A 19,735-nucleotide genomic window follows, 5' to 3' on the forward strand; every position below is an offset into this window, starting at 1 on the left:
TGAGTGGCCCAAACATTTTCCTTGCAAGTCCCCCAAGCACAATCATCACCCTGAAGTGATCCACCCTGGGTGGTCTCTGGGGGAGTGTAGTGACACCGTGGGGGCCCTCTACTCAATCCAGTGCAGGGGACATGTTACAGTCCCAAAGGCTGATTCTTAGGATGCTCCCGGGCTTGCTGGGGAGTTGGGGGTAAAATTAACTGTTTGACTAAAAACTAAAGTTCTCGGGCACAGCTATTAGACGGAGGGCAGGTAACAGCATGATAGTTTAGTCCATTTTTGCTTATCTTGCTGCTTGGTAGGTAAACTTATTTTTCACCACTTCCATTCTCCATAGCCCAATCCGTTACGAACCTTACAATACACCCTCTCTCATATCTCAGCAGCTGTGTTTGAACTCCTGGTGCCATGTCAGCCCTCAACAGGAAATAAAGGAAATAATGAGAGATGACGCTCCCTCTTCAATGGCCTTCTTACATTTATAATTGAAAATTTATTGTCCTTCCTCTTAAGAAAGGGATTAATGGTGCTATCCTTCCTCCCCACTCCTCTAAAAGTCTTCATTGAAGATGTTTATTTTTGCAGTGGGGGGCCCAGGATTAGCGAGGCCTCCAGAAGGATGGAGGAAATGTAAAGGTCAATTTAATTAGCTCCTTCTAACCACGAATCTTCTATATCTCTCACAAAAATGTCATGATTTAGTAACCATGACAGTCCCCTGTACATTTCTTAACGTTTTGAACATTTAATTCTCTTGAACTACTCATATATTCTTATATACATTTTTTAAAAATTTTGATATGTGTTTGTATTTCTGCTAAAAATCATGTATGGGAAGTTTTTATTTTTAGTCAACAGAAAGGCCACCTAAAATCAATGCTGCTACGCTCAAGTGCGTAAAAGCCACCACTTTACACAGAGAACCTGTCAATATTGTGTGCAAGAACCTAAGTGACAGTCATCTACTCGTGGCGACTTAATAATAGAGTCAGAGATTTGACAGCTGGAGGGCCTCAGAGAGCATCGTGTTTTTCTCTCTCATTTCACAGATGAAAAAACGGAGACCTACCAGGGCCAAGTGACTGGATTAAGTCACAGCATTAGTCACTGAAGATTTGGGACGTAAACTAGCCTCCCAACTCCCAGGAAGATGTTCTTCTTCCTAAACCAGGCTACCTGTTTCACAGACTGAAACCTGGAAGCCAATCGCTGCCCTGCTGACAACTCAGGGTTATGATTACATGCCTCCGATCACACAGCCCGGGAGCTGAGAGCAATCGCCCAGACAAGGCTGCTTTCTGGGTTTGCACTGGACATACCTGAGCGAGCACAGATGGTTCCTGGACCTCATCAGGGAGGCAAAGACCAACATGCTACCTTGAACATCATCATCAAGGATTTATTAAGTGCCCACTGTGTTCAAAGCCCTGTGTTAAGCTCTTGGGGAATTTCAAAGAAAAGTCTGAGCTGTGATCTCAGGTGTAGGATGGCTTTCATTACGGAGGAGAGCAAGACACAGAGCAACTTAACACTTATCAATAATGAAACAACTTATCAGAATAGAGGAACACAAAAGTGAAAGGCAATGGCCAGCAGAGAAAGAAGCAGTGTTGTAGGAACTTCACGGAGCGCCATGAGATCTTTAAACATCTCGGGCTGGTACTTGACTGAGGTGACAGTGCCAGGGACCTGGTCCTAGGCTCACAATGAACGAACGTGGCATCTGACCTGGACAGAGGCTCCTTGTGGCAGCTCTTAGTTGAAAATCACACGTGACAACCCAAAGCTGGTTCAGGGGCAGGAGATGCAAGCAAACAGGAAACTTGAGTTCCGTGTGCCGTGTGTATGTGTGTGGCCGGGGGGGAGAGGCGGGGAAGCGGGCGCGCAGTTAGTGAGGAAGGGACATGGTGGTCGTTGGTTCGACTCATAAGAAGGAGCAGAAAAGAGCATAAGAAAGTTCTGATGATGCCGATGGGTCGTGAGGGAGCTTCCCCAAGGTCGTGCGATCTGAGCGGAACTTTGGTCTCTGCCTAGGCGGGGTTTCCGCCCCACATTCAGGTGAAGCCCCCAGTAGCTAACCTGTGAGGCCAGAGGGTACGAGCAGAAACTTTCTCAGAGCGGGCTGAGCCGACTCAAGGGACAACAAAGCAATCACGAAGGAAGAGAAGAGCTTATCTGGTTCAATGAGTAAGCGAACCGAGGTGGTGACAGTCCAAATATGACCGTCGAGAGACAAGTACCTCTGTGTCAATCACTCCCAGACCTGGTCCTCTGCTGCAGACCCCAATCCTGAGCTCCACTGAGGATGCCCACTGTGTGACGACCAGCCTCACAAGGCACCTCCAGGTCACCTCCACACTCAATAGACTAAAAATGTAACTTCATCTTCTCTCTCCTCTCCCACCCCCAAACTTCCCTCCTCCAGCGACCAGCACCCCTGCTCTCTCAGTGTCTCTGACGCCAACACCCTTGCTCCTGTGTGACATCAGCCACCATGCCTGTCACTTTACTCTTCTCCCTGCCTTGCGAAGATGCTTCTGCTTGACCCTGTCAGTGCCAAGTGCCTCTTCGTCGGGATAGTTCAGTCTCCCAATTTCTTTAGGTCCCGTTTATGCATTCTATACGTCACTGCCTCAATTATCTTTAGAAAATCCGCATGTCGTCACATGGCTGCCCCGCGTAAAACCTGTCTGGGTGAAGTCTTCAGCCCAGTTTCCACATTCTCCACGGTCCCATCTTTTTCCTCCCAGAATCCCACCACCATCCATGGCTTCACGTTTTCCGGGGCCTGCATGTCTGGCCCAGAAGGCTCACTTCTCTCTGAGTGCCCCTCCACCTCCCTCTCCTTCCACAAGTATTTCTTAATTGTCTGTTAAGAAAAAAAAGCACCTATGCCAGTGCCCAGGCCCACTCATTCCCAGCCTGCAGCTCGGGAAACAAGCCAGTCTCGATTCCTGCCCTCAGATCATTTAAATTACACTTGGGAACCTCCATGTGAAAATACAGAGACTTTATATTCTAGAGATACTGGCTGAATATTCTCCTGCAAAGTTTAATATACTTTGAAGGTCTTAACATTTAAAATTTTTATTTTTAAACCTGAAACTAGAGCATCAAAACTTTAAAACATCAGCTTTTAAAATTAATTATTTTAAAATTAGAGTTCTCTGTTGCAAATACAAAGGAAAAAAACTCATCGAATGCGAATCATGAAGGATTCTAATTGCAGAGACACGGTAGGGGAAAAGCAAACCTGATATTATCCTCCACAAAGAACAAGAGGACCCGGTTTCAATTATGTGGTGTATTCAGGTTCAACGGCGGCATCTCTATCTTGTTTCTGGTGGGCAATCCACTCCCGCAGCTCAGAAACTTTAACTGAGCCTCCCTCTAACTTCCCGAGGCCTGCTGTAAGAGGGTCTGTTTCTCTGAGACTGAAAAGCAGATTTTCTTGAAGAACATTCAAAATCGGGATGTCTGGGTTTCTGTAAATCTCATTAGCATCTAATACAAAATCTGGCATGTAATCGCTAACCAAAAAAAAAAAAAAGGAATTCCTTCGCTCTTTCTTTTCTTCTGTATTTCCTTCAATGTCCAGCATGGAGCCTAACGTGCAGTAGGTGCGAATAAACATAAACCGAGTTGATAATTGTGCATAAAATCACTGACCTAAGGGGTACCAGTGGTGACGGCAGGAACAGTGGAGGCCTCCATGGGAGCTGTCACCTTGAAAGACATCTTATCTTAAAAGTATGGTAAGGGCTAGTCCCGTTGGCCCAACAATGATCAGAAGAACGTAATTCGACTCTGATCATATGACAAACCAATGAAATAATCTTAAGCAGCACTAATAAACTGCACAAAGTTCTGAATCTGAAAGTGCCAGACACACCACACACACACACACACACACACACACACACACACACACACACAGGTTTGTTAGGTGATACTGTTTTTAATGATGAATATTCTAGAACTGTTGCTTGAATTTGCCTTTAAGAGCAAGAAAAAGAAGGTTTTTTTTTAAAGATTCAAGAAATCGAAACTGGAGGAAAGATATGAATGTTTATGGGGACAGCAGAAATGCTTTTCATTTTCTTTTAAGAAGTTTAAGTTCACTGACAGAGGTCGATGATGTAGGCGAATAATTACTATGTTCCGCTTTTATCAGTGATCAATGCTGCCTTTTTTCAGGTGCAGTAGAAAGGCATTCACACACTCAAGGCAGGTTGAGACTGTTTATCCACGTGATGTAATGTGAAGGTTTGAACCCTAAGTGAACTAGACAGTGGAGCTCCGTATTGCCACCTTGATTTAAAGCTGCTCGTCCGATGGGTAAGCCCTTCAGAAAAAATAAGCGCAGCAAGGTGAAGCAGTGTGTGGCCTGCTCCCCTTTAGCGGTCACTCTAGTGCCTCCAATAGATGACGAGGCCTCAGGACACTGATTTCACTTTTCGAATCAGATTGGGAACTTTGTCCTACACGTGTCAACGGATACCTGCTACCCTGATGAATGAAATGTCTGGGCCGTGGTGAGCTGAAGTGTCAAGGAGCTGAGACGATGGGCCCCTCTGGTCCTGGCCCAGTCCCGCTGGGCAGTCACAAGACCACGGCCCGTCCACTTCCGCCCCGCGCTGTGCAGGAGGCCTCAGGGCACTGACCCAGAGCCAGTGTTGACGCAGCTTCCTCCTTTTATCCAAACGGAGCAGCCAACAAAGTGGCTTGAGCCCCACGTTCACCATCTTGTCTTTGGTTTAAATGCAGAGGTGCGGCCCCTGCTGGCAATTTTTTTAGAGACACTGGGAAAGGAACATCGGGTTTGCGAGGGAAACCAACACATCTCTGGTTTACTAAAGTTACTTTGAACACCCTTCTTCTTCTTTTTTTTTTTTTTAAATAGAAATACAGTTGCCAAAGAGAAAGCAGCAATTTAAATGCCAAAAGCACCAGGCATAGCTAGCAAGGGAGTGGTGTTCAAATGATTAATTATACTCACACTGGCTCTCCTCTGAACCGTTCTCATGCTAAGAGCTTCACAGACTTGCCAATTAGTTAGTGTGAATCATCTTCCACTTGCCTAATTTGCCTTCAGAGTTTGTACTCAGCAATTTGCACTTACTTAAATATCAACTTACATGGTTTTGGTTTTAAGGGGGGGCGGTGGGTAGGAAAATCAGCTCATGCCTTAGTGTTTCAGCAATTAACTTGGTCATTTTAGGAAATTTTAAAAATGACTTTTATTCTGCTGCAGTGCAGAACTCAGGATGAAATGGACCCATTTTAAATCTCATCTAACAGGGCCGATTATGAGAAGAAATAGAAGGACTTCGTTTTGGGGACAGAGAGTCGGCCATGGGAGATCTTAAGATGCCAAAGTTATTGGCTGTTCACTCCTTTTAAAGTACTCCGTTTACTTTCATATGGCTTCTTTAAATGCAGTACTAGTTCTGAAATAATGTGGAATTATTCCTCTTTACTTTATGCAAACCTGTTTTACTACCCCAAAATGTATTCTTTAAAAGAGACTTTTTTTTTTTTTCAGCAGTAAATTTCAAGTCTGAGTTTGATCTAAGTTCTTTCTCTCTAACACACAAAAGTCTAACCCGAGTGTTGCTGGCTCCACAGCAGTTTTTAAAAGCCAACCGAGCATCCACATCCTCCGCCACACTTCCCCCCAGCCCTCAGGAGCACTCCTCTCAGACCTGGACCTCTGCTGGCACCTCAGCCGCGGTCCACAGAGGAGGGGATGTCTGTCACCTGCAGGCTGGTCAGCATTGCTTTTTCAAAACATGGCAGCCTGGAGGCTTCTCATGCCTGAGTGAGCATGTGAGAAATTCTTGGAAACTTTCAACAGTGGGCAGGGCAGGGTGAAAAGGCCCAAATCTTTAGGAAAGTATACTAAGTTCTATTTGCCTTAGAGACCCTACTCTTTAAGGAAAAATACAGGACAAGCTGTGTTAATACTCAACTTGTCAGGTTACCCATGGTGGAAATATGGCACTTGGTGCAGGATCAATTAGGTGTCCCATTTAAGGGAAGTGAGAGAAAGTGTTTACTAGATTTGAAGGGATTTCAAATAAGTCAGGACTCTCACAGTAAAATAGACAGACTGACGTATAAGACAGAAAGCTGGCCTTCCATCTCTTAACATAGATTTCTGCTTTAAAAAAAAAATCTTTGGCTTTTTTGAATCTGGCTGGTTATATGAAAATCAGGTAACTGATGTCGGGTGCTTTCTTGGGAGAAAAGACCGTGGATCGGCAGACATGACAGCATCATGATCTAAATTTTAAAAGTCAAAATTGAGAGCCAGGTAAATACGGGGAGGAGTACATTTCTTTGTGGTGCTCCCCAGAGCCGTTCCTGGGATGGGCGGGGTCTACATGGCGACAGTAGTGTTTCGGTCACTGTTCCATGATGCACCATAGCGTACAAAGGGTGGCCTCTGACAAAAACGCTACGGGCAAGAGTCGGGGTCGACCAATTTAAAAAGCAGCAAATCCGCAAAAACAAAAATAAATTTCTGTGATTCCCAAGTGGCCTCTAGAAATATAGGAAATGAAAATTCCACATAAACAAAGAAATTTGCACAGGCTGCTGGCACATCTGATGGCAGCAATCAAAGAGGGCAGAACACCTGGAAATGAGAGTATTAAATAAAAGTCTCACATGCCTGCTCTCTTTCCAAAGAATAATTTTTTTTCTATCGACTCCCGAAATCATACCGTATTGGGATTCCTAACTGAAAGAACCCTTCGTTTCAGAAAGAACACTGAAAATTAATATGTAAAACAAAAATTGCTAATATATAATTACTCATAATGACAAAAATGGACATTCGATTTGACAGAGCAAGAGGCATGATGAAGCCCATTTGAAGCAAACGTTGCGAAAGCAACTCACCTGGAAATCCTGATCGTCGATTCCGAATCTCTCTCTCAGGTTTCGGAAAACCATCGGGCAGTATTCCTTAAACTTGAAGTGGCTCGGCATGTTTTCTCTGAAACAGGATATTGTGAGACAGAGCTCAGATACACAGAGAGGTAACCAGACTTGAATCTCCCACCAGCTAGTTCTACAAGTAGCCAAAACAGTGCTTGGAGTTCCCTGGCCACAGAGGGCACAGAACTTCACATAGTTGACCCTTGAACAATGCGGGGGTCAGGGGTTAGGGGTGCCAACCCTCCACATGGTTGAAGATCCACGTAGAACTTTTGACTCCCCCAAAACTTAACTATTAAAGCCTTACCGATAACGGTTGATGAACACATATTTTGTACGTTGTATGTATTATAGCCTATATTCTTACAATTAAGTCAGCTAGAGGAAGAATATGTTATTTGAATCATAAGGGAGAGAAAATACACTTACTGTACTGTATGTATTTATTTTACACATCTGCATATGAGTGGACCCGCACAATTCAGTCTCGTGTTGTTCAAGGGTCAATGGTACAACCCATAGTAAGATCCAGGGGACAGAAGGGACAGGCAATGACATTTGTGTCCTCTCAGTACCTAGGAGGACTAGGCGCATCTGACGTTTATATCCTGACCACGTGCTACAGCTGCTTCCCCAAAGAGGAGGAAGATGAGGTGGAAAGAGAAAGGATGTGTGGAGAAAAACAGTGAAGGAAAAAAGCAACAAATTTGGGGACTTAGGGAAGGGCAGCAGAGGGAACCGCAAACACTTGACCTTGGTGACCTGCTGATATAAGCTTACAAAACAAGTCTGTCTCTCACTCCCTGAACTACCTATTTTGTTTTATATAAATACCGCATTCTAAATTCACATAGAAAAGATGCGCTCAAATGGTCAACCTCTAAACAGCAGTATGAGAAGAATTTACACATGAGCTTCATGTTTGAACAACGGTCCCACTTGGGAGGAATTTCTTTGAGGCTCGTCCTACTCAATCAGAATTGTTTCCTCCTTTTCAGATTCCACCCCTCTCCACTCGACATTGTCATTTACACTTTATTTAAAGGTTTGCACACCAAACTACAGTAATTTGTATATGTGTCAGTTTTCAACCACCTGGCTGACTGTGAACCCCACAAGGGCAGGGTCATTTCTTATCTATCCTTGTGCCTCTGGTTCTCAATGGACTGCTTAACACATAAAATCCTCCACAATGACGTCTAAAATGACATTCAAATGAAGGAGAAATATTCTCAATGCCCAATATAGCATCCAATTATGTTTTATGAAAATGCACCTTAATTTTCTATTGTTCTATGAAGTTGTCATTTCTGTTCATAATCATTATCAGAGTTTTGTGTAAGATAGCTGAGGTCCATAGCTGCTAAGAAAAAAAAAAAAATTCAAGCAATTTACAGCTTGAAACATTTAAATTGTAATGAGAATATCACTTTTAACATATAAGATATTCATAGAGAACAATATGCCATATGGCTAAAGGATATTACCCAAGAGGGCCTGCTGTTGCTTTTCTGAAAATGACAGATGGTTATGTTTATCACAGGATTAACTTCATCAGCAAAACTTTACTCCCACCCATTGAAAAATAATGTGATTATAGAAATTCACAAAAATCATACTCCTGGCAGTCATATCAGTTCTAGAAAAGCTTGTATTTATACTTACTTGTTAAAAAGGTGATTGTCCACCTTTATCTTTGAGTAGGCTTTGAAGTCATCTGGCATCAACATAACAGGGATTTGAACATGGCTCAGTTCATTGATCTAGAAAAATATAAAATAAACGACACGGGTTATTACTATCTAGGTGGGAAGTGGTTGGAACTTTCAGCCCACCTATGACCTCAGGGATGGGGCAGGGGGATGCTGGAGAAGATTAAGCACTATAAAGACTCTCAAACAATAGGAGTTGATGAGTTTCCTGGTTGGCGAAGGCATCCACGTGCCAGGAGGGTGGTACACTCCAGCGCCACGGCGATAGAAGTGCCAGCATGCTGGACCTTTCTGGGCCTTGCCCTATGTACTCTTCATCTAGATTATAACATTTTTTTAATGATAAACTGGTAAATATAAGTAAACATTCCTCTCAGAGCCCTCTAGCAAATTAGTTGAACCCAAGGAGACAGTCTTTTATAGCCAGTCACTAAGAAGCACAAGTAACAACCTGAACTTGTGATTGGCCTCTGAAGTGGGAGCAGTCTTATGGGATCGAGCCCTTAACCTGTGAGATCTGAGGCTATCTCCAGGAAGACAGTGTCAGAATTGAGTTAACTGCTTTGTGCTGTTGGAAAAAACACATATCAAATGTATGTATACGTAAATACATATAAATAAAATGTGTGCATATATCCATCAAAACTATTTTTCAAAAAATGGAAGCAAAATAAAGGTTTTCTCATATTAATAAAAATTGAGAACTCACCTACAGCAGACCTCACAAAAGGAATTTATAAGCTTTAAAAGCATATTACATATTTAGACTCTAAGGATATATGTCAGAAAGATGGTAAATGTGTGTGGAAGGTTTGAGATACGAAAAAAGTCAGTAAGCAAATAAATTGGAAAATATGTAAATATAAGTCAACATTGCCTATTTAAAGTAATAATGCCCAATTTATGGGATTAAAAAGGACAGAAATAACACTGAATGGCAACAGCATGTAAGTTGGGAAGCGGATGGTCAGAGTGCAGTGTTCACATATTGCCCAGGAGGGTTAAGAGGTTAACTTTATATTTTTTAAAATTTTTCAATTACAGTTCACATTCAGTATTATTTTATATTAGTGTCAGGTGTACAAGATGTTAACTTTAAGTATTAAGGTAAAATTTCAAAGACAAACATTAAAAGAATCGAAACAGTCTATAACCTCCACAATAGGAGAAAAGAATGAACAGTAAGAATACAAATAAAACTCATTTAAAAGAAAAACAAGCACTGCAAAAGTCGGATGAATTGAAAGTAAATGATAGAAACAAATCTGGATCAATACATAATCAAAATAGGCATAAATGAACTTGTAGTTAAAAATAAAGATTGTCAAGATGAATTTAAAACAACCATAAACTATATGCAAGGGACATATCTAAAACATAAGAATTCAAAAAAGCTGAAAGTTAAGGAACAGAAGAAACATATTAAATAGTACTAAAAATTACTGAAAAGCTAGCTTACCTTTCCTAATGTCAGGCAAACTAATAACTTTGAGACAAAGGCATTATTAAGGATACAGAAGGTGTGTACATAATGGTAAAAGGTTCAACTAGCCAAGAAGATAGGATTCATATTTTATAAGTACCTAATAATTAGCCTGAAATACAGAACAAAGATTGTTCACACCTCAGGAAGAATGGACAATCCATCATTATAGAGGAAGTTTTGAATATGCTTTTATTGATAGTTTCAGACAAAAAATTAAGGATGATAATAGATTTTTAATCAACACGTTGAACATCATTCAATTTTCGCTGCACACTTATTCTTGCCAAATATTCTAGCTGGATACACTGCTGAACAAAACAGAGTAAGATGCCTGTCCTTCTAGAGCTTATATTTTAGTAGAGAGAGTCAGAAAATAAAACCATAAACTTGGGAAATTATTACATTAGAAGTCAATTATCCACTCTGTTAGAAAGCTATAGAATAAAGAAAAAGCAGGATAAAAGGGCTAGGAAATGCTTATCCAGTGTGTGGGTGACGGTCACTGAGTATTTAAAATAGGATGGGTTAGGGTAGGCCCAAGTTTGCATAATTCGCAGGGGCCAGGACATGGAAGCAACCGAAGTGTCCTATGATAGATGACTGGATAAAGAAGCTGTGGTACATATATACAATGGAATATTACTCAGCCATAAGAAGAGATGAAATATTGTCATTTGCAACAACATGGATGGACCTCGAGATAATCATGCTAAGCGAAATAAGCCAGACAGAAAAAGTTGAAAATCACATGATATCACTTATATGTGGGATATAAACCTAAAAGCAACAAATGAACAGGACAAACAGAGACTCATGGACATGGACTACAGACTAGTGGGTAGAGAGGGAAGGGGGAGGTAGATGGGGTAAAGAGTGTCAAATACGTGGTGACAGAAAGAAATCAAACTATGAGAGGTGAACACACAGTGTGAGCATATATACGCCTTACTGTTGAAATGTACAGGTGAAACTTGTTAGATTTCGTTAACCAATGTCACCATAAAAAAAATAAACTAATTGATTTTAAAAAAGAAAGAGATTAGGGAGTTAGCATTTCAGTGCAAAGGCCCTGGGGTAGGGTGATGCCTGCTATGCTTGGGACAAGGAGACCAGTTGGGCTGGAGCAGATTAGTGTGGGAAGAAATAATAAGAGCTGAGATCAGAGAGATAAGGGGGAGTGGGTCCTATAGGGGCCTGCAGGTCACTGGAAAGACTGGCTTTTCCTGTGAATGACATGGGAGCTGTCGCAGGGTTCTAGGTGGTAGAGTGACGGTATCACTTAACTTTAGGTTTAAAAAGTTACTGGGAAGGGTGGGGCACAAGTAAAGGAGTAGAGAGTCCAGTAGTAATAACTAGTCATAGCAGTTAATAAGTAATCAGCTTCATTTTGCTTTCATTAAATTAGTGATAGTAGTATTGACACTGTAATGATGGTCTGTTTTGACCAGAAGGACAACAGTGTGGCCAGGGACAAGTCAGATTCTGGATATATTTAAGAAGCAGAGATAATGTGAGGTGTGAGAAAGACAGATGCCGTGATCCACTCAGAGGCTTAGGCCTGAGCAGCCAGGGGGTGGACCTGCCACCAGCCCAGATGGGGGACTGCTCACTGTCTTCCTTTTCATGCTTTTGATTTTTGAATCATGTTAAAGAGCTGCCTGTTCTACAAATTAAGTACTTTAATAATTAAAAAAAAAAAAAAAACTATGACAAAAAGAAAAACATATATGCAAACTATCAGGTATGATTTTATAAAATAAACATATTGATATTTATATGTAATGTAATAATTAAAACATATACTATACGATTCTGTTATGTGGGGCACTGCACAATTCCCAAACCTTATGATCAGACTGGACACCACCCCCCCCAATTCCTGATCCACTCTGATTTTCACGGGTACTTGCCTTTTTCACACAACTGCTAAGAATCCAGCTTCCCAAAGATATCAATCATTTAAAGGAAAGTAGTACGATCTAAGTTGAGAGTGTGGACTCCCTCAGGCTAGCAGTTTGCATGTGTCTTACAGATGCTGAGTATCACCACGTTGCCCTTGACATTTTAAAATATCGTGTGGCACTCCCGTTGAATTTGCTGCAGTGCCCTCGGGTGCCTTGGCACAGATATAAACAATGGCAGATGCTTAAAACAGCAAATGATATAATCTAATCACGGAATAAGATAATTAGAATAATACCTTAAAATGCATTGTAATTGATTATAACCTATAAGTACTTTATATTCATCCCCAAAAACCTTAATTGAAACCTCCAGTTAATCCTTAACTTGCAAAAACTAATGGTTTATATCACCTTTCCATGAAAGTGGTTTTCTTGGAATAACTCTATCGACTGCATTTGTGCAAGGCCAACTTACGATTCTCTTTCTATCAAAGTATTTCAATAACTTCATCAGATATCACTCTTAGCCTGTTCCATATTAATTAAAATATCATGTTGTGATGTGTAAAAATGTATGAAACTGCCACTTAACAAAACTAGACTCATTTAAAATCGTATAATCTCTTCCATTCAGTTTACTCAAGTATCTTACAATATTACGTAATTCTCAGAGTACATTTGTGAAAACTTTAGATTTTTATATATACTAGCCCTGGAATAGCGAAGTTTTCCTTTTTTAAAGAGAGAATCAGAACTGAAATCCAAATCTTGTGACAATAAGCACAATCAGAATGAAGCTGAATGACAATCCGACTTTTCAATATTTCGCGCAAATAAAAGTAGAAATAAAAGTAACGAAAGTCTACAGGGTGGCAAAGAAAAGTTAAGGTGTAATCAACTTCATATTGCTTTCATTACATTATAAAGAAACTAGTTGGAGAGAACATAATAAATGATTCCTTCTATTATACCTATGCTTCAAGTAATTATTGAGAAAGCAAAACCCAAGCTGGAAGCAGGAAAAGAGCAAGTTTTAAAATCCTTTTTGCTTTATAGTTCCTGTTCTGAAAAATGTTTTTGGGGGAAAAAAAAAATGAAAACATTTCAGACAAGATGGAATGTGTAATCTGAGCATTTCCTGTATCAATATTCATTAGCCACCATCCTTTCAGTGTGTGAGCATCCACCCTGGGTTGGGGACTGTGCAAACACCAGCGTTCACCCTCACAGGCGCCTCCAGTCTAGTGGGGCACACACATCAACTGAAGGATAACATTCCAACAATGACAAGGTCAGGAGGGAGAAGGACATCAGGCTAGCAGCCAGCACAACAGAGGCAATGGCCCAGGGTGGTGCTGTCTGAAGGGGGCGCTGGACTCCAGCAGGAGAAGGCAGGCGGAGGGGTCCCAGGAAGCAGGGTCACAGGGAGAAGGACCTGGGGCAGGAGGGCCACACCAGGAGAAATGAAAGGTTAACGTGAGAGGACTGCAGAGACCTGTGACGGGGATGGAGCCTGGCAACGGGTGGGGGGCAGCCCAGAGGAAGGAATCCGATTCCAGCGATACGGAGGTGGTAAAACCGGCTTGCACGGCATTAAGGACCGTGATTTTACTGAGATCGAGCATTTTAAGAGAAGGGTTCAGTTCTGAACTTGTTAAATTCGATGTGCTCCCGAGGCATCTTAAGTGCTGATGTCAGGCAGGCAGGTGGACATGCGGATCTGAGGCTGCAGGGGCGGGAGGTAAAATCATGTGTGTCTGTGAATGAGACGTGTTCTTCCTCGGGAGTGAATGAGCGAATCTGCAGAGTGGACAGAGCGGAGGCCCGGAGGGCCTGGAAGCCGTCTGGAAGAGGAACAATATCTATAATAAAATAAAGTCAACAGCGGGAGAGAAGGATGATCCTGCAAAGGAGAAAGAAAGGGAGGATCTGTGAGCTAGAGATGAAGGCACAGGGTCGCCTCCCGGACACGAAGGGAAGGGTGAGTCAAGAACAAGACGAGACGGAGAGCGCTGAATGCTCCGAGACGGGACGACGACTGGAAATGCCCGCTGCACTGGGCGACGTGGAGGACTTTGGCGACCTCGGCGGAGCGGGCGGGGTGAGAGAATGCAGACACTGCATCGAGCTGGTTTTTTAGAAGTCTGGCCATGAAGGAGAGGGGAGAGATGAAGAGGATGACATGAGTCAAGGCAGGGCCTGAGAGGACAGGCTTTTCCTTCCGAACCGCTTCCTGACAAGCTGGGAGGGGAGGGCGTGCAAAGCGAGCACGGAGAAAATGACATCACGCAAAGCGAAATACAGCCTCGCCTCTCGTTCACTCACATTCATGAGTGATGCGGGTAACGCCAATGACCCATCACCTTGAATGAGGGTGAGTTAATCCTATTTGTTCATCTCTGTTTTCCCACATAGGGCTACGGGTTGTGAACTTTCAGGTTTCAAGACAAAGTTCTTTAATTTCAAAGTCTTCAGTTTGAGAATCGTTTTAGTCTGGCATTCTTCCTAGCCCAACCATTCTACATGGCCCACCTCAAAACTGGCAGCTAAAATGATAATGGTTTATCATCATTCGTTCACATCTGCTATCATCAGTGTTTTAACATAGCATTTACACTTTTTTTTTCTGACTTTTTAAAATAGATACTTACATAGGGAACACACATATACATAGTTATATTTATATATGCCACACAACATTCACGAAACAAAACAACTTGTACGAACAGTTACTATTTTGAGGGGAAGAATAAAACCCCACCACAGAAATAAGCATGCATTAAGAAATCTAAATAGTTTTAATTTATGGAGATAAAAGTGTTTTTGGAGTATGATAAAATTATATTATGTTAGTTAAACAATAAACTAAAAGTGCTAGTTCTATTATTCAGGCCACATTTGAGTTTCCTTCAGGTCGCAAGTATTCAATAAACTCACACGACAAAGTGCCATACCACTTTATACTTGTGAAGTACTAATTGTCAAACTTCTTTGTCAAATACATATTTTTTCTATTTGTGACAGTCCTATAGAGCTCATGATTGTAAAAATATATTGTAAATATCCCCCAATGCAGAGAGGCTGTGGGCCTGGTCTCCCGATGCCTTGGGAAGGGCCTCCTGTTCCTGTTTATACTGCACTAGTCACCCCCAAAAGAGACAGGTGTGGACCAGCTCTACCTTTCTGCTGAGCCATTGGGCATCAACGTGGACAACACTGGGGCCTAACATAAGATGTAAAATAAAGAAGCTTTGTTGTCAGCATCAATAGACACAAGGGCAAAGGAGGCGGGTGAGTACAAGCTTTAGTACAAAGTACCCAAATGTCCTTGATTGTATTATAATTCAAGAGTTGGGAGAAAGCGGAGAGAGAGAGATTGTGTGTAGGGGCACACTGACTGACGTGGGGGTGGTGAAGGGAGGAGGATGGGGAGAGTCCAGGTGCAGCTTGGCCTTAACTCATGTTAATATTTGTCATTAACCTTGCTGCTAATATCTGGTAGACACCTGCGGAGCATCCCATTAAACCCTTTAGACACAGTATCTTATCTGATCTTCACAGCCAAATGGAGTATGGACCATTATTATTCTCATTTTCCAGATAAGTAAATTGAGGCTTACTGAGATTAGGTAAATTAATCTAGCCCGAATCTTCCTCAGTCAGGCAATTTACTTGAGTTACTCAAATATAAAATTCAAGGAGTGGGACTGGCTGACCCTAAGATCATTTGGAGCTTCTGAAATCCTATGAGGTAAGACATATAGTAACTTCATCAGATGGCCACCGGAAATTAAGTCTTCATTGTGTTAAAAACTTCGAAAGGATTCCCTTTTTTTTTTTTTTTTAAAAAAAAGGAGTAATTAACTAGATGTTTAAAATAAATGATTAAAGGCATGTTTAATTGAATTTGCACCATGGTCTACTGTAATTATATCAGCTGTGATTTCAGAAAGTGCAATCTGAATTTGCAAAGGCATCTATCACTGAAGTTATCATTTCTCTGACATTCCTTGTCATGTCAAAAAATGGAAAATAAATATTCTGCAAAGCTCCATTAAATCTTAATGAATCATAAACAGTATCCTTAAAAGATACAAACTCATTTCCAAAGCAATTAGATATTACAGTAAAGTGTCCGAGTTTTCTTTTATGAAAAATGATTCATACACAGTAGAGTAAAATTTATGTGGGCTTTTCTTTTTAAAATACTATATGGCCCAACTCAGAATAGGTATCTCGATTCCTCTCTTCAGCAAAACATTAAAATTTCTATCCCATTCAAGTTACTTCCAACACTGTAAAACACAAGGTTTTCTGTGTGAGTTGGGGGAAGGGTGTTGTATCTCCTGATTGCACTGAGCGTCATTCCTGCAGATGTAAAACTAAATTCATACTGGCAAGAAAACAGAGTTGGCAATTAAGCTGCAAAAATGGGCATAATAAATAGCTACTGGACAAGGAATAAATAAGTGAGACCCAGCTGGTAATGGGTCTTAAATTAAGACATACAGAGCTGTCCCCGCAAAGCCATTTCACACCGAGACATTTAAAAAATAAACTTTGCTAATTTATATAATTTTAAGTCAAGTATAGAATATGTTCATAAATGTGAGACATTATTAATGGCGCTTAATTAATTCAGATATATTCACCCTAAATACTTCATTCCTGGACCAATACATAACAAGTAATTGGTTTTCATTCAGCCAAGCATACACCAAAAGGACCGAAAAAAGAAAACTTGCATGTAGTAGACACTGAGATATTTAATCTGATTAGAATAGACAATTCACTGCAAATTACGCCACATTGAGATGAAACAGGAGGCATCCAGCTCGTGAAGCCACAGGGTGCCCTGCTGGATATAAGGGCTGAATAAGGGCTGGTGGGCGGAGCTGTTTTCACAGCAGCCTTGTCCATCTGAGACTGAGACGAGATGGGCGATGGCAAAAGCGGGAATTATCTTAAAAGGTCCATTTACCCCTCCTCAGAATCTCAAGATGCCGACTAAAGAGGGCTTACTTTATCTCCCAAACAACACTTAAATATGTGTGTGTATTTTAAAACACAATTAAATAATAAAAATAAAGTAGGTAGACTGCAGAGCGATAAACCTGGGCAAAATAAACACGTAGGATTCAAGATCAGTAAGGGCTCCATGGGAAAAACACTGTAATGCATCGCTCGACCTGACTATTATTTTGGGTACTGTTTTAACTTTAATTAATTTCTTAGGGGAATCGAATAATAAATATGTCATACCAGATTCCCCAGATTTTACAAGTTTTTAAACTGCTTCCGGTTTCTCCAAAAGCATCCTGACTTCACAAGAGAAAGAAAAAGTAATACAAATTCACCATTAATGTTACAAATCTCTTTTCCCCCTCCATGTCCCTTTTTATCAGTGTCTGAAAATAGATGCTTTCCACTAACCGGACTCATCTTAAAAAGCAAAATTCCTTTGTGGATTCTACGGTTGATAAGCATAGAAGGATTCCTTCCATCAGATAACTTACTTTGAACATTTCTGCCCTACAGGTCATTGGCTTCAAGAAGTGAATGAGTAGAAAACGAAAATTACTACCAGGAGATGAGAGCTGAGGGTATTCCCAGAGCTACTGGAAGGAATCACAGAAGTTCTGACACCTTCTGTCCCTGTTCCACAAACAGCAGGGGCCATTCATAACTTTCGCTGGTTCTCCCCAGAGGTATATAGAATGACCTCAGGTGCATTTCTAAGAAAATATTTTCCGTAGTGTGAGCTGGACAAGGTCCTCAAAATTGTACGTGTCTTCTCCATGCTCTCCTCCAGAGCCATCTGCAACGTTTTGGGAGAAGGTAAGCAGCGGCTGCCTGAGGAGGCGCAGGGGAACAGAGATAAAGCAACTTGAAGGGTTGTAATAAGAAACTTTAACAAATTAGGTAGACTGCCTGGTGTACGCAAAATTGTCCAAATGGAGTGCAGTACCTAGGATCACCCCTTCCAAACACCTGAGAGCAGACTGCTAAAAAATTCTTGTCAAATGGGAATAGCACCACCAATTTATATACCGAAGTTCATATTTTATATCGTGATAGCAAACATAATGTTCGTAGAACAAGGAATATCATAAAGGTACCATTTTCTCTTAATTTTTTTTCTACTAATTTCCTTAGCAATTTTGCAGCAGTAGGGGTGAGGCAGGGAAGATTACCTAAAGTTTTTACTCTGTATTTGATTGATACTTGTTTGTAATTTCTTATTCTATATTTTTAAAAAATCGACTTGAACATCAGCTCTCATTTGGAAATGTATAATCTTATAACAAATATAGGTTGGAATAATTAAGAGTTTGAAACACTGAATCCCAGTATGACTCAAGCACAAAGCCCACACTTGGACGGTGTGGCTCTCATTACAACTTACACTGCAAATTGAATAGCAATTTGAAAGTTCTGAGGTTCCAAAGGGGCAAGCAGAGCAAATCAGAGTCAATTACAGAGGTAGGAAAAAACAGGCAGTGGATGTTTGTGAAATGCATTTTTATTTGTCTTGAGGCAAGAGCTCAATTATCTACAGCTGCTCCATCACTATTCATTTTCTAAGATCATTTTTTAAAAGTTAGTGTCTTTGTATTATTTCCAGATAAGACAAAAATCAAAAATCCAAGTACGTTTTAATTAAAGCCTTCTTTTGAAATGTGAGCTACCTTCAAATGTCTAGAAAATAAATGATTTATTTTGACAAGCCAAATAAAACTATTCTGATATCAAAGCGAAGAGGAGATGTGAATCAAAGCATAAAGGTCTGTCATTCCAGCATCTATTAAACTAAAAAGCCCAAATTATTACACTTAAGGGGATTTTTCTGTTGAACAAGGATCATTAAGTCAATCTTTTGATTAATGGCTACTTGACTAAAATTAAAATGTCATCGGAAATATTTAAACTCTTGCTCGGAATCTTACTTTAATTTATGACACAGACACACACCCCACGACAGACCATCTGTCAACGTGGTATCTGCGGGCTCAATCAGACTTCTGATGGTTGTTCCTCACTGGCTGGCCCACCGCCAACTTCACCCCAAAGAATGAAGTCACGTTAAAATTTCACTTTCCGTGAACCAGAGACTCTGACGTGAAACTTGAAATAAGGCCAAAAATTTACAGGCTGTAACAGCGGTAATACCAGAAAAATTCTGCCAATGAAAACAAGATCTGCTAGTGTGAACGTGGTCCATTCATAAGGCTCCCAAATTTGGAGTCAGGAGACCTAGGGCAAAGCCCTGGCTCTGCCACTTCGTCACTGCCCGACCTTGAGCACACCGCTCCAGAACACTTTTTTCGGATGAATTTGAGAAGATTAGAGATCACAAATGATGTATTGTTTGACCCAGACGGTGATTTAGAAAATGCTTGAATTAATTACCAATGTCATTCAGACTTGAGAAAATTTACATACAGATTTGGATTTCAGGCTTCTTTGAAAAACGGGACGATCTGGCACCCAGCCTGGATTCGCTCATCTGGTGCTGAGCAGCGATGGGAATGCACCCTCTAGTTGGGCACAGGTCCCATGACTCCCTATAATCTTTGGCTTGGGTGACTTCACTCATTCCAGGGTTTCAGCCACCACTGTGCTCCAGTGCCTGGCACGTGGGAGGCGGTCTCACAAATACCAGTGAAAAATAGCAAAACAACTTTCCA

General features: G+C 41.2%; 1 protein-coding gene across 4 annotated transcripts in view; it reads right to left on the minus strand.

Moving 5' to 3' along the window:
- Positions 1 to 19,735, minus strand: part of PIP4K2A (phosphatidylinositol-5-phosphate 4-kinase type 2 alpha) — a 166,805-nt gene that overhangs the window by 69,929 nt on the left and 77,141 nt on the right. For all 4 annotated transcript variants that reach the window (XM_039877562.1, XM_039877561.1, XM_039877563.1 and 1 more), the window contains 2 exons: positions 8,611 to 8,708; positions 6,907 to 7,003 (listed from right to left, as the gene is read on the minus strand). In XM_039877562.1, coding sequence (XP_039733496.1) covers positions 6,907 to 7,003; positions 8,611 to 8,708 — 195 coding nt within the window. The remainder of the gene's footprint in view (positions 1 to 6,906; positions 7,004 to 8,610; positions 8,709 to 19,735) is intronic.

Source organism: Pteropus medius, unplaced genomic scaffold, assembly GCF_902729225.1.
Source record: "Pteropus medius unplaced genomic scaffold, Ma_sr-lr_union100, whole genome shotgun sequence".
NCBI lineage: Eukaryota > Metazoa > Chordata > Mammalia > Chiroptera > Pteropodidae > Pteropus > Pteropus medius.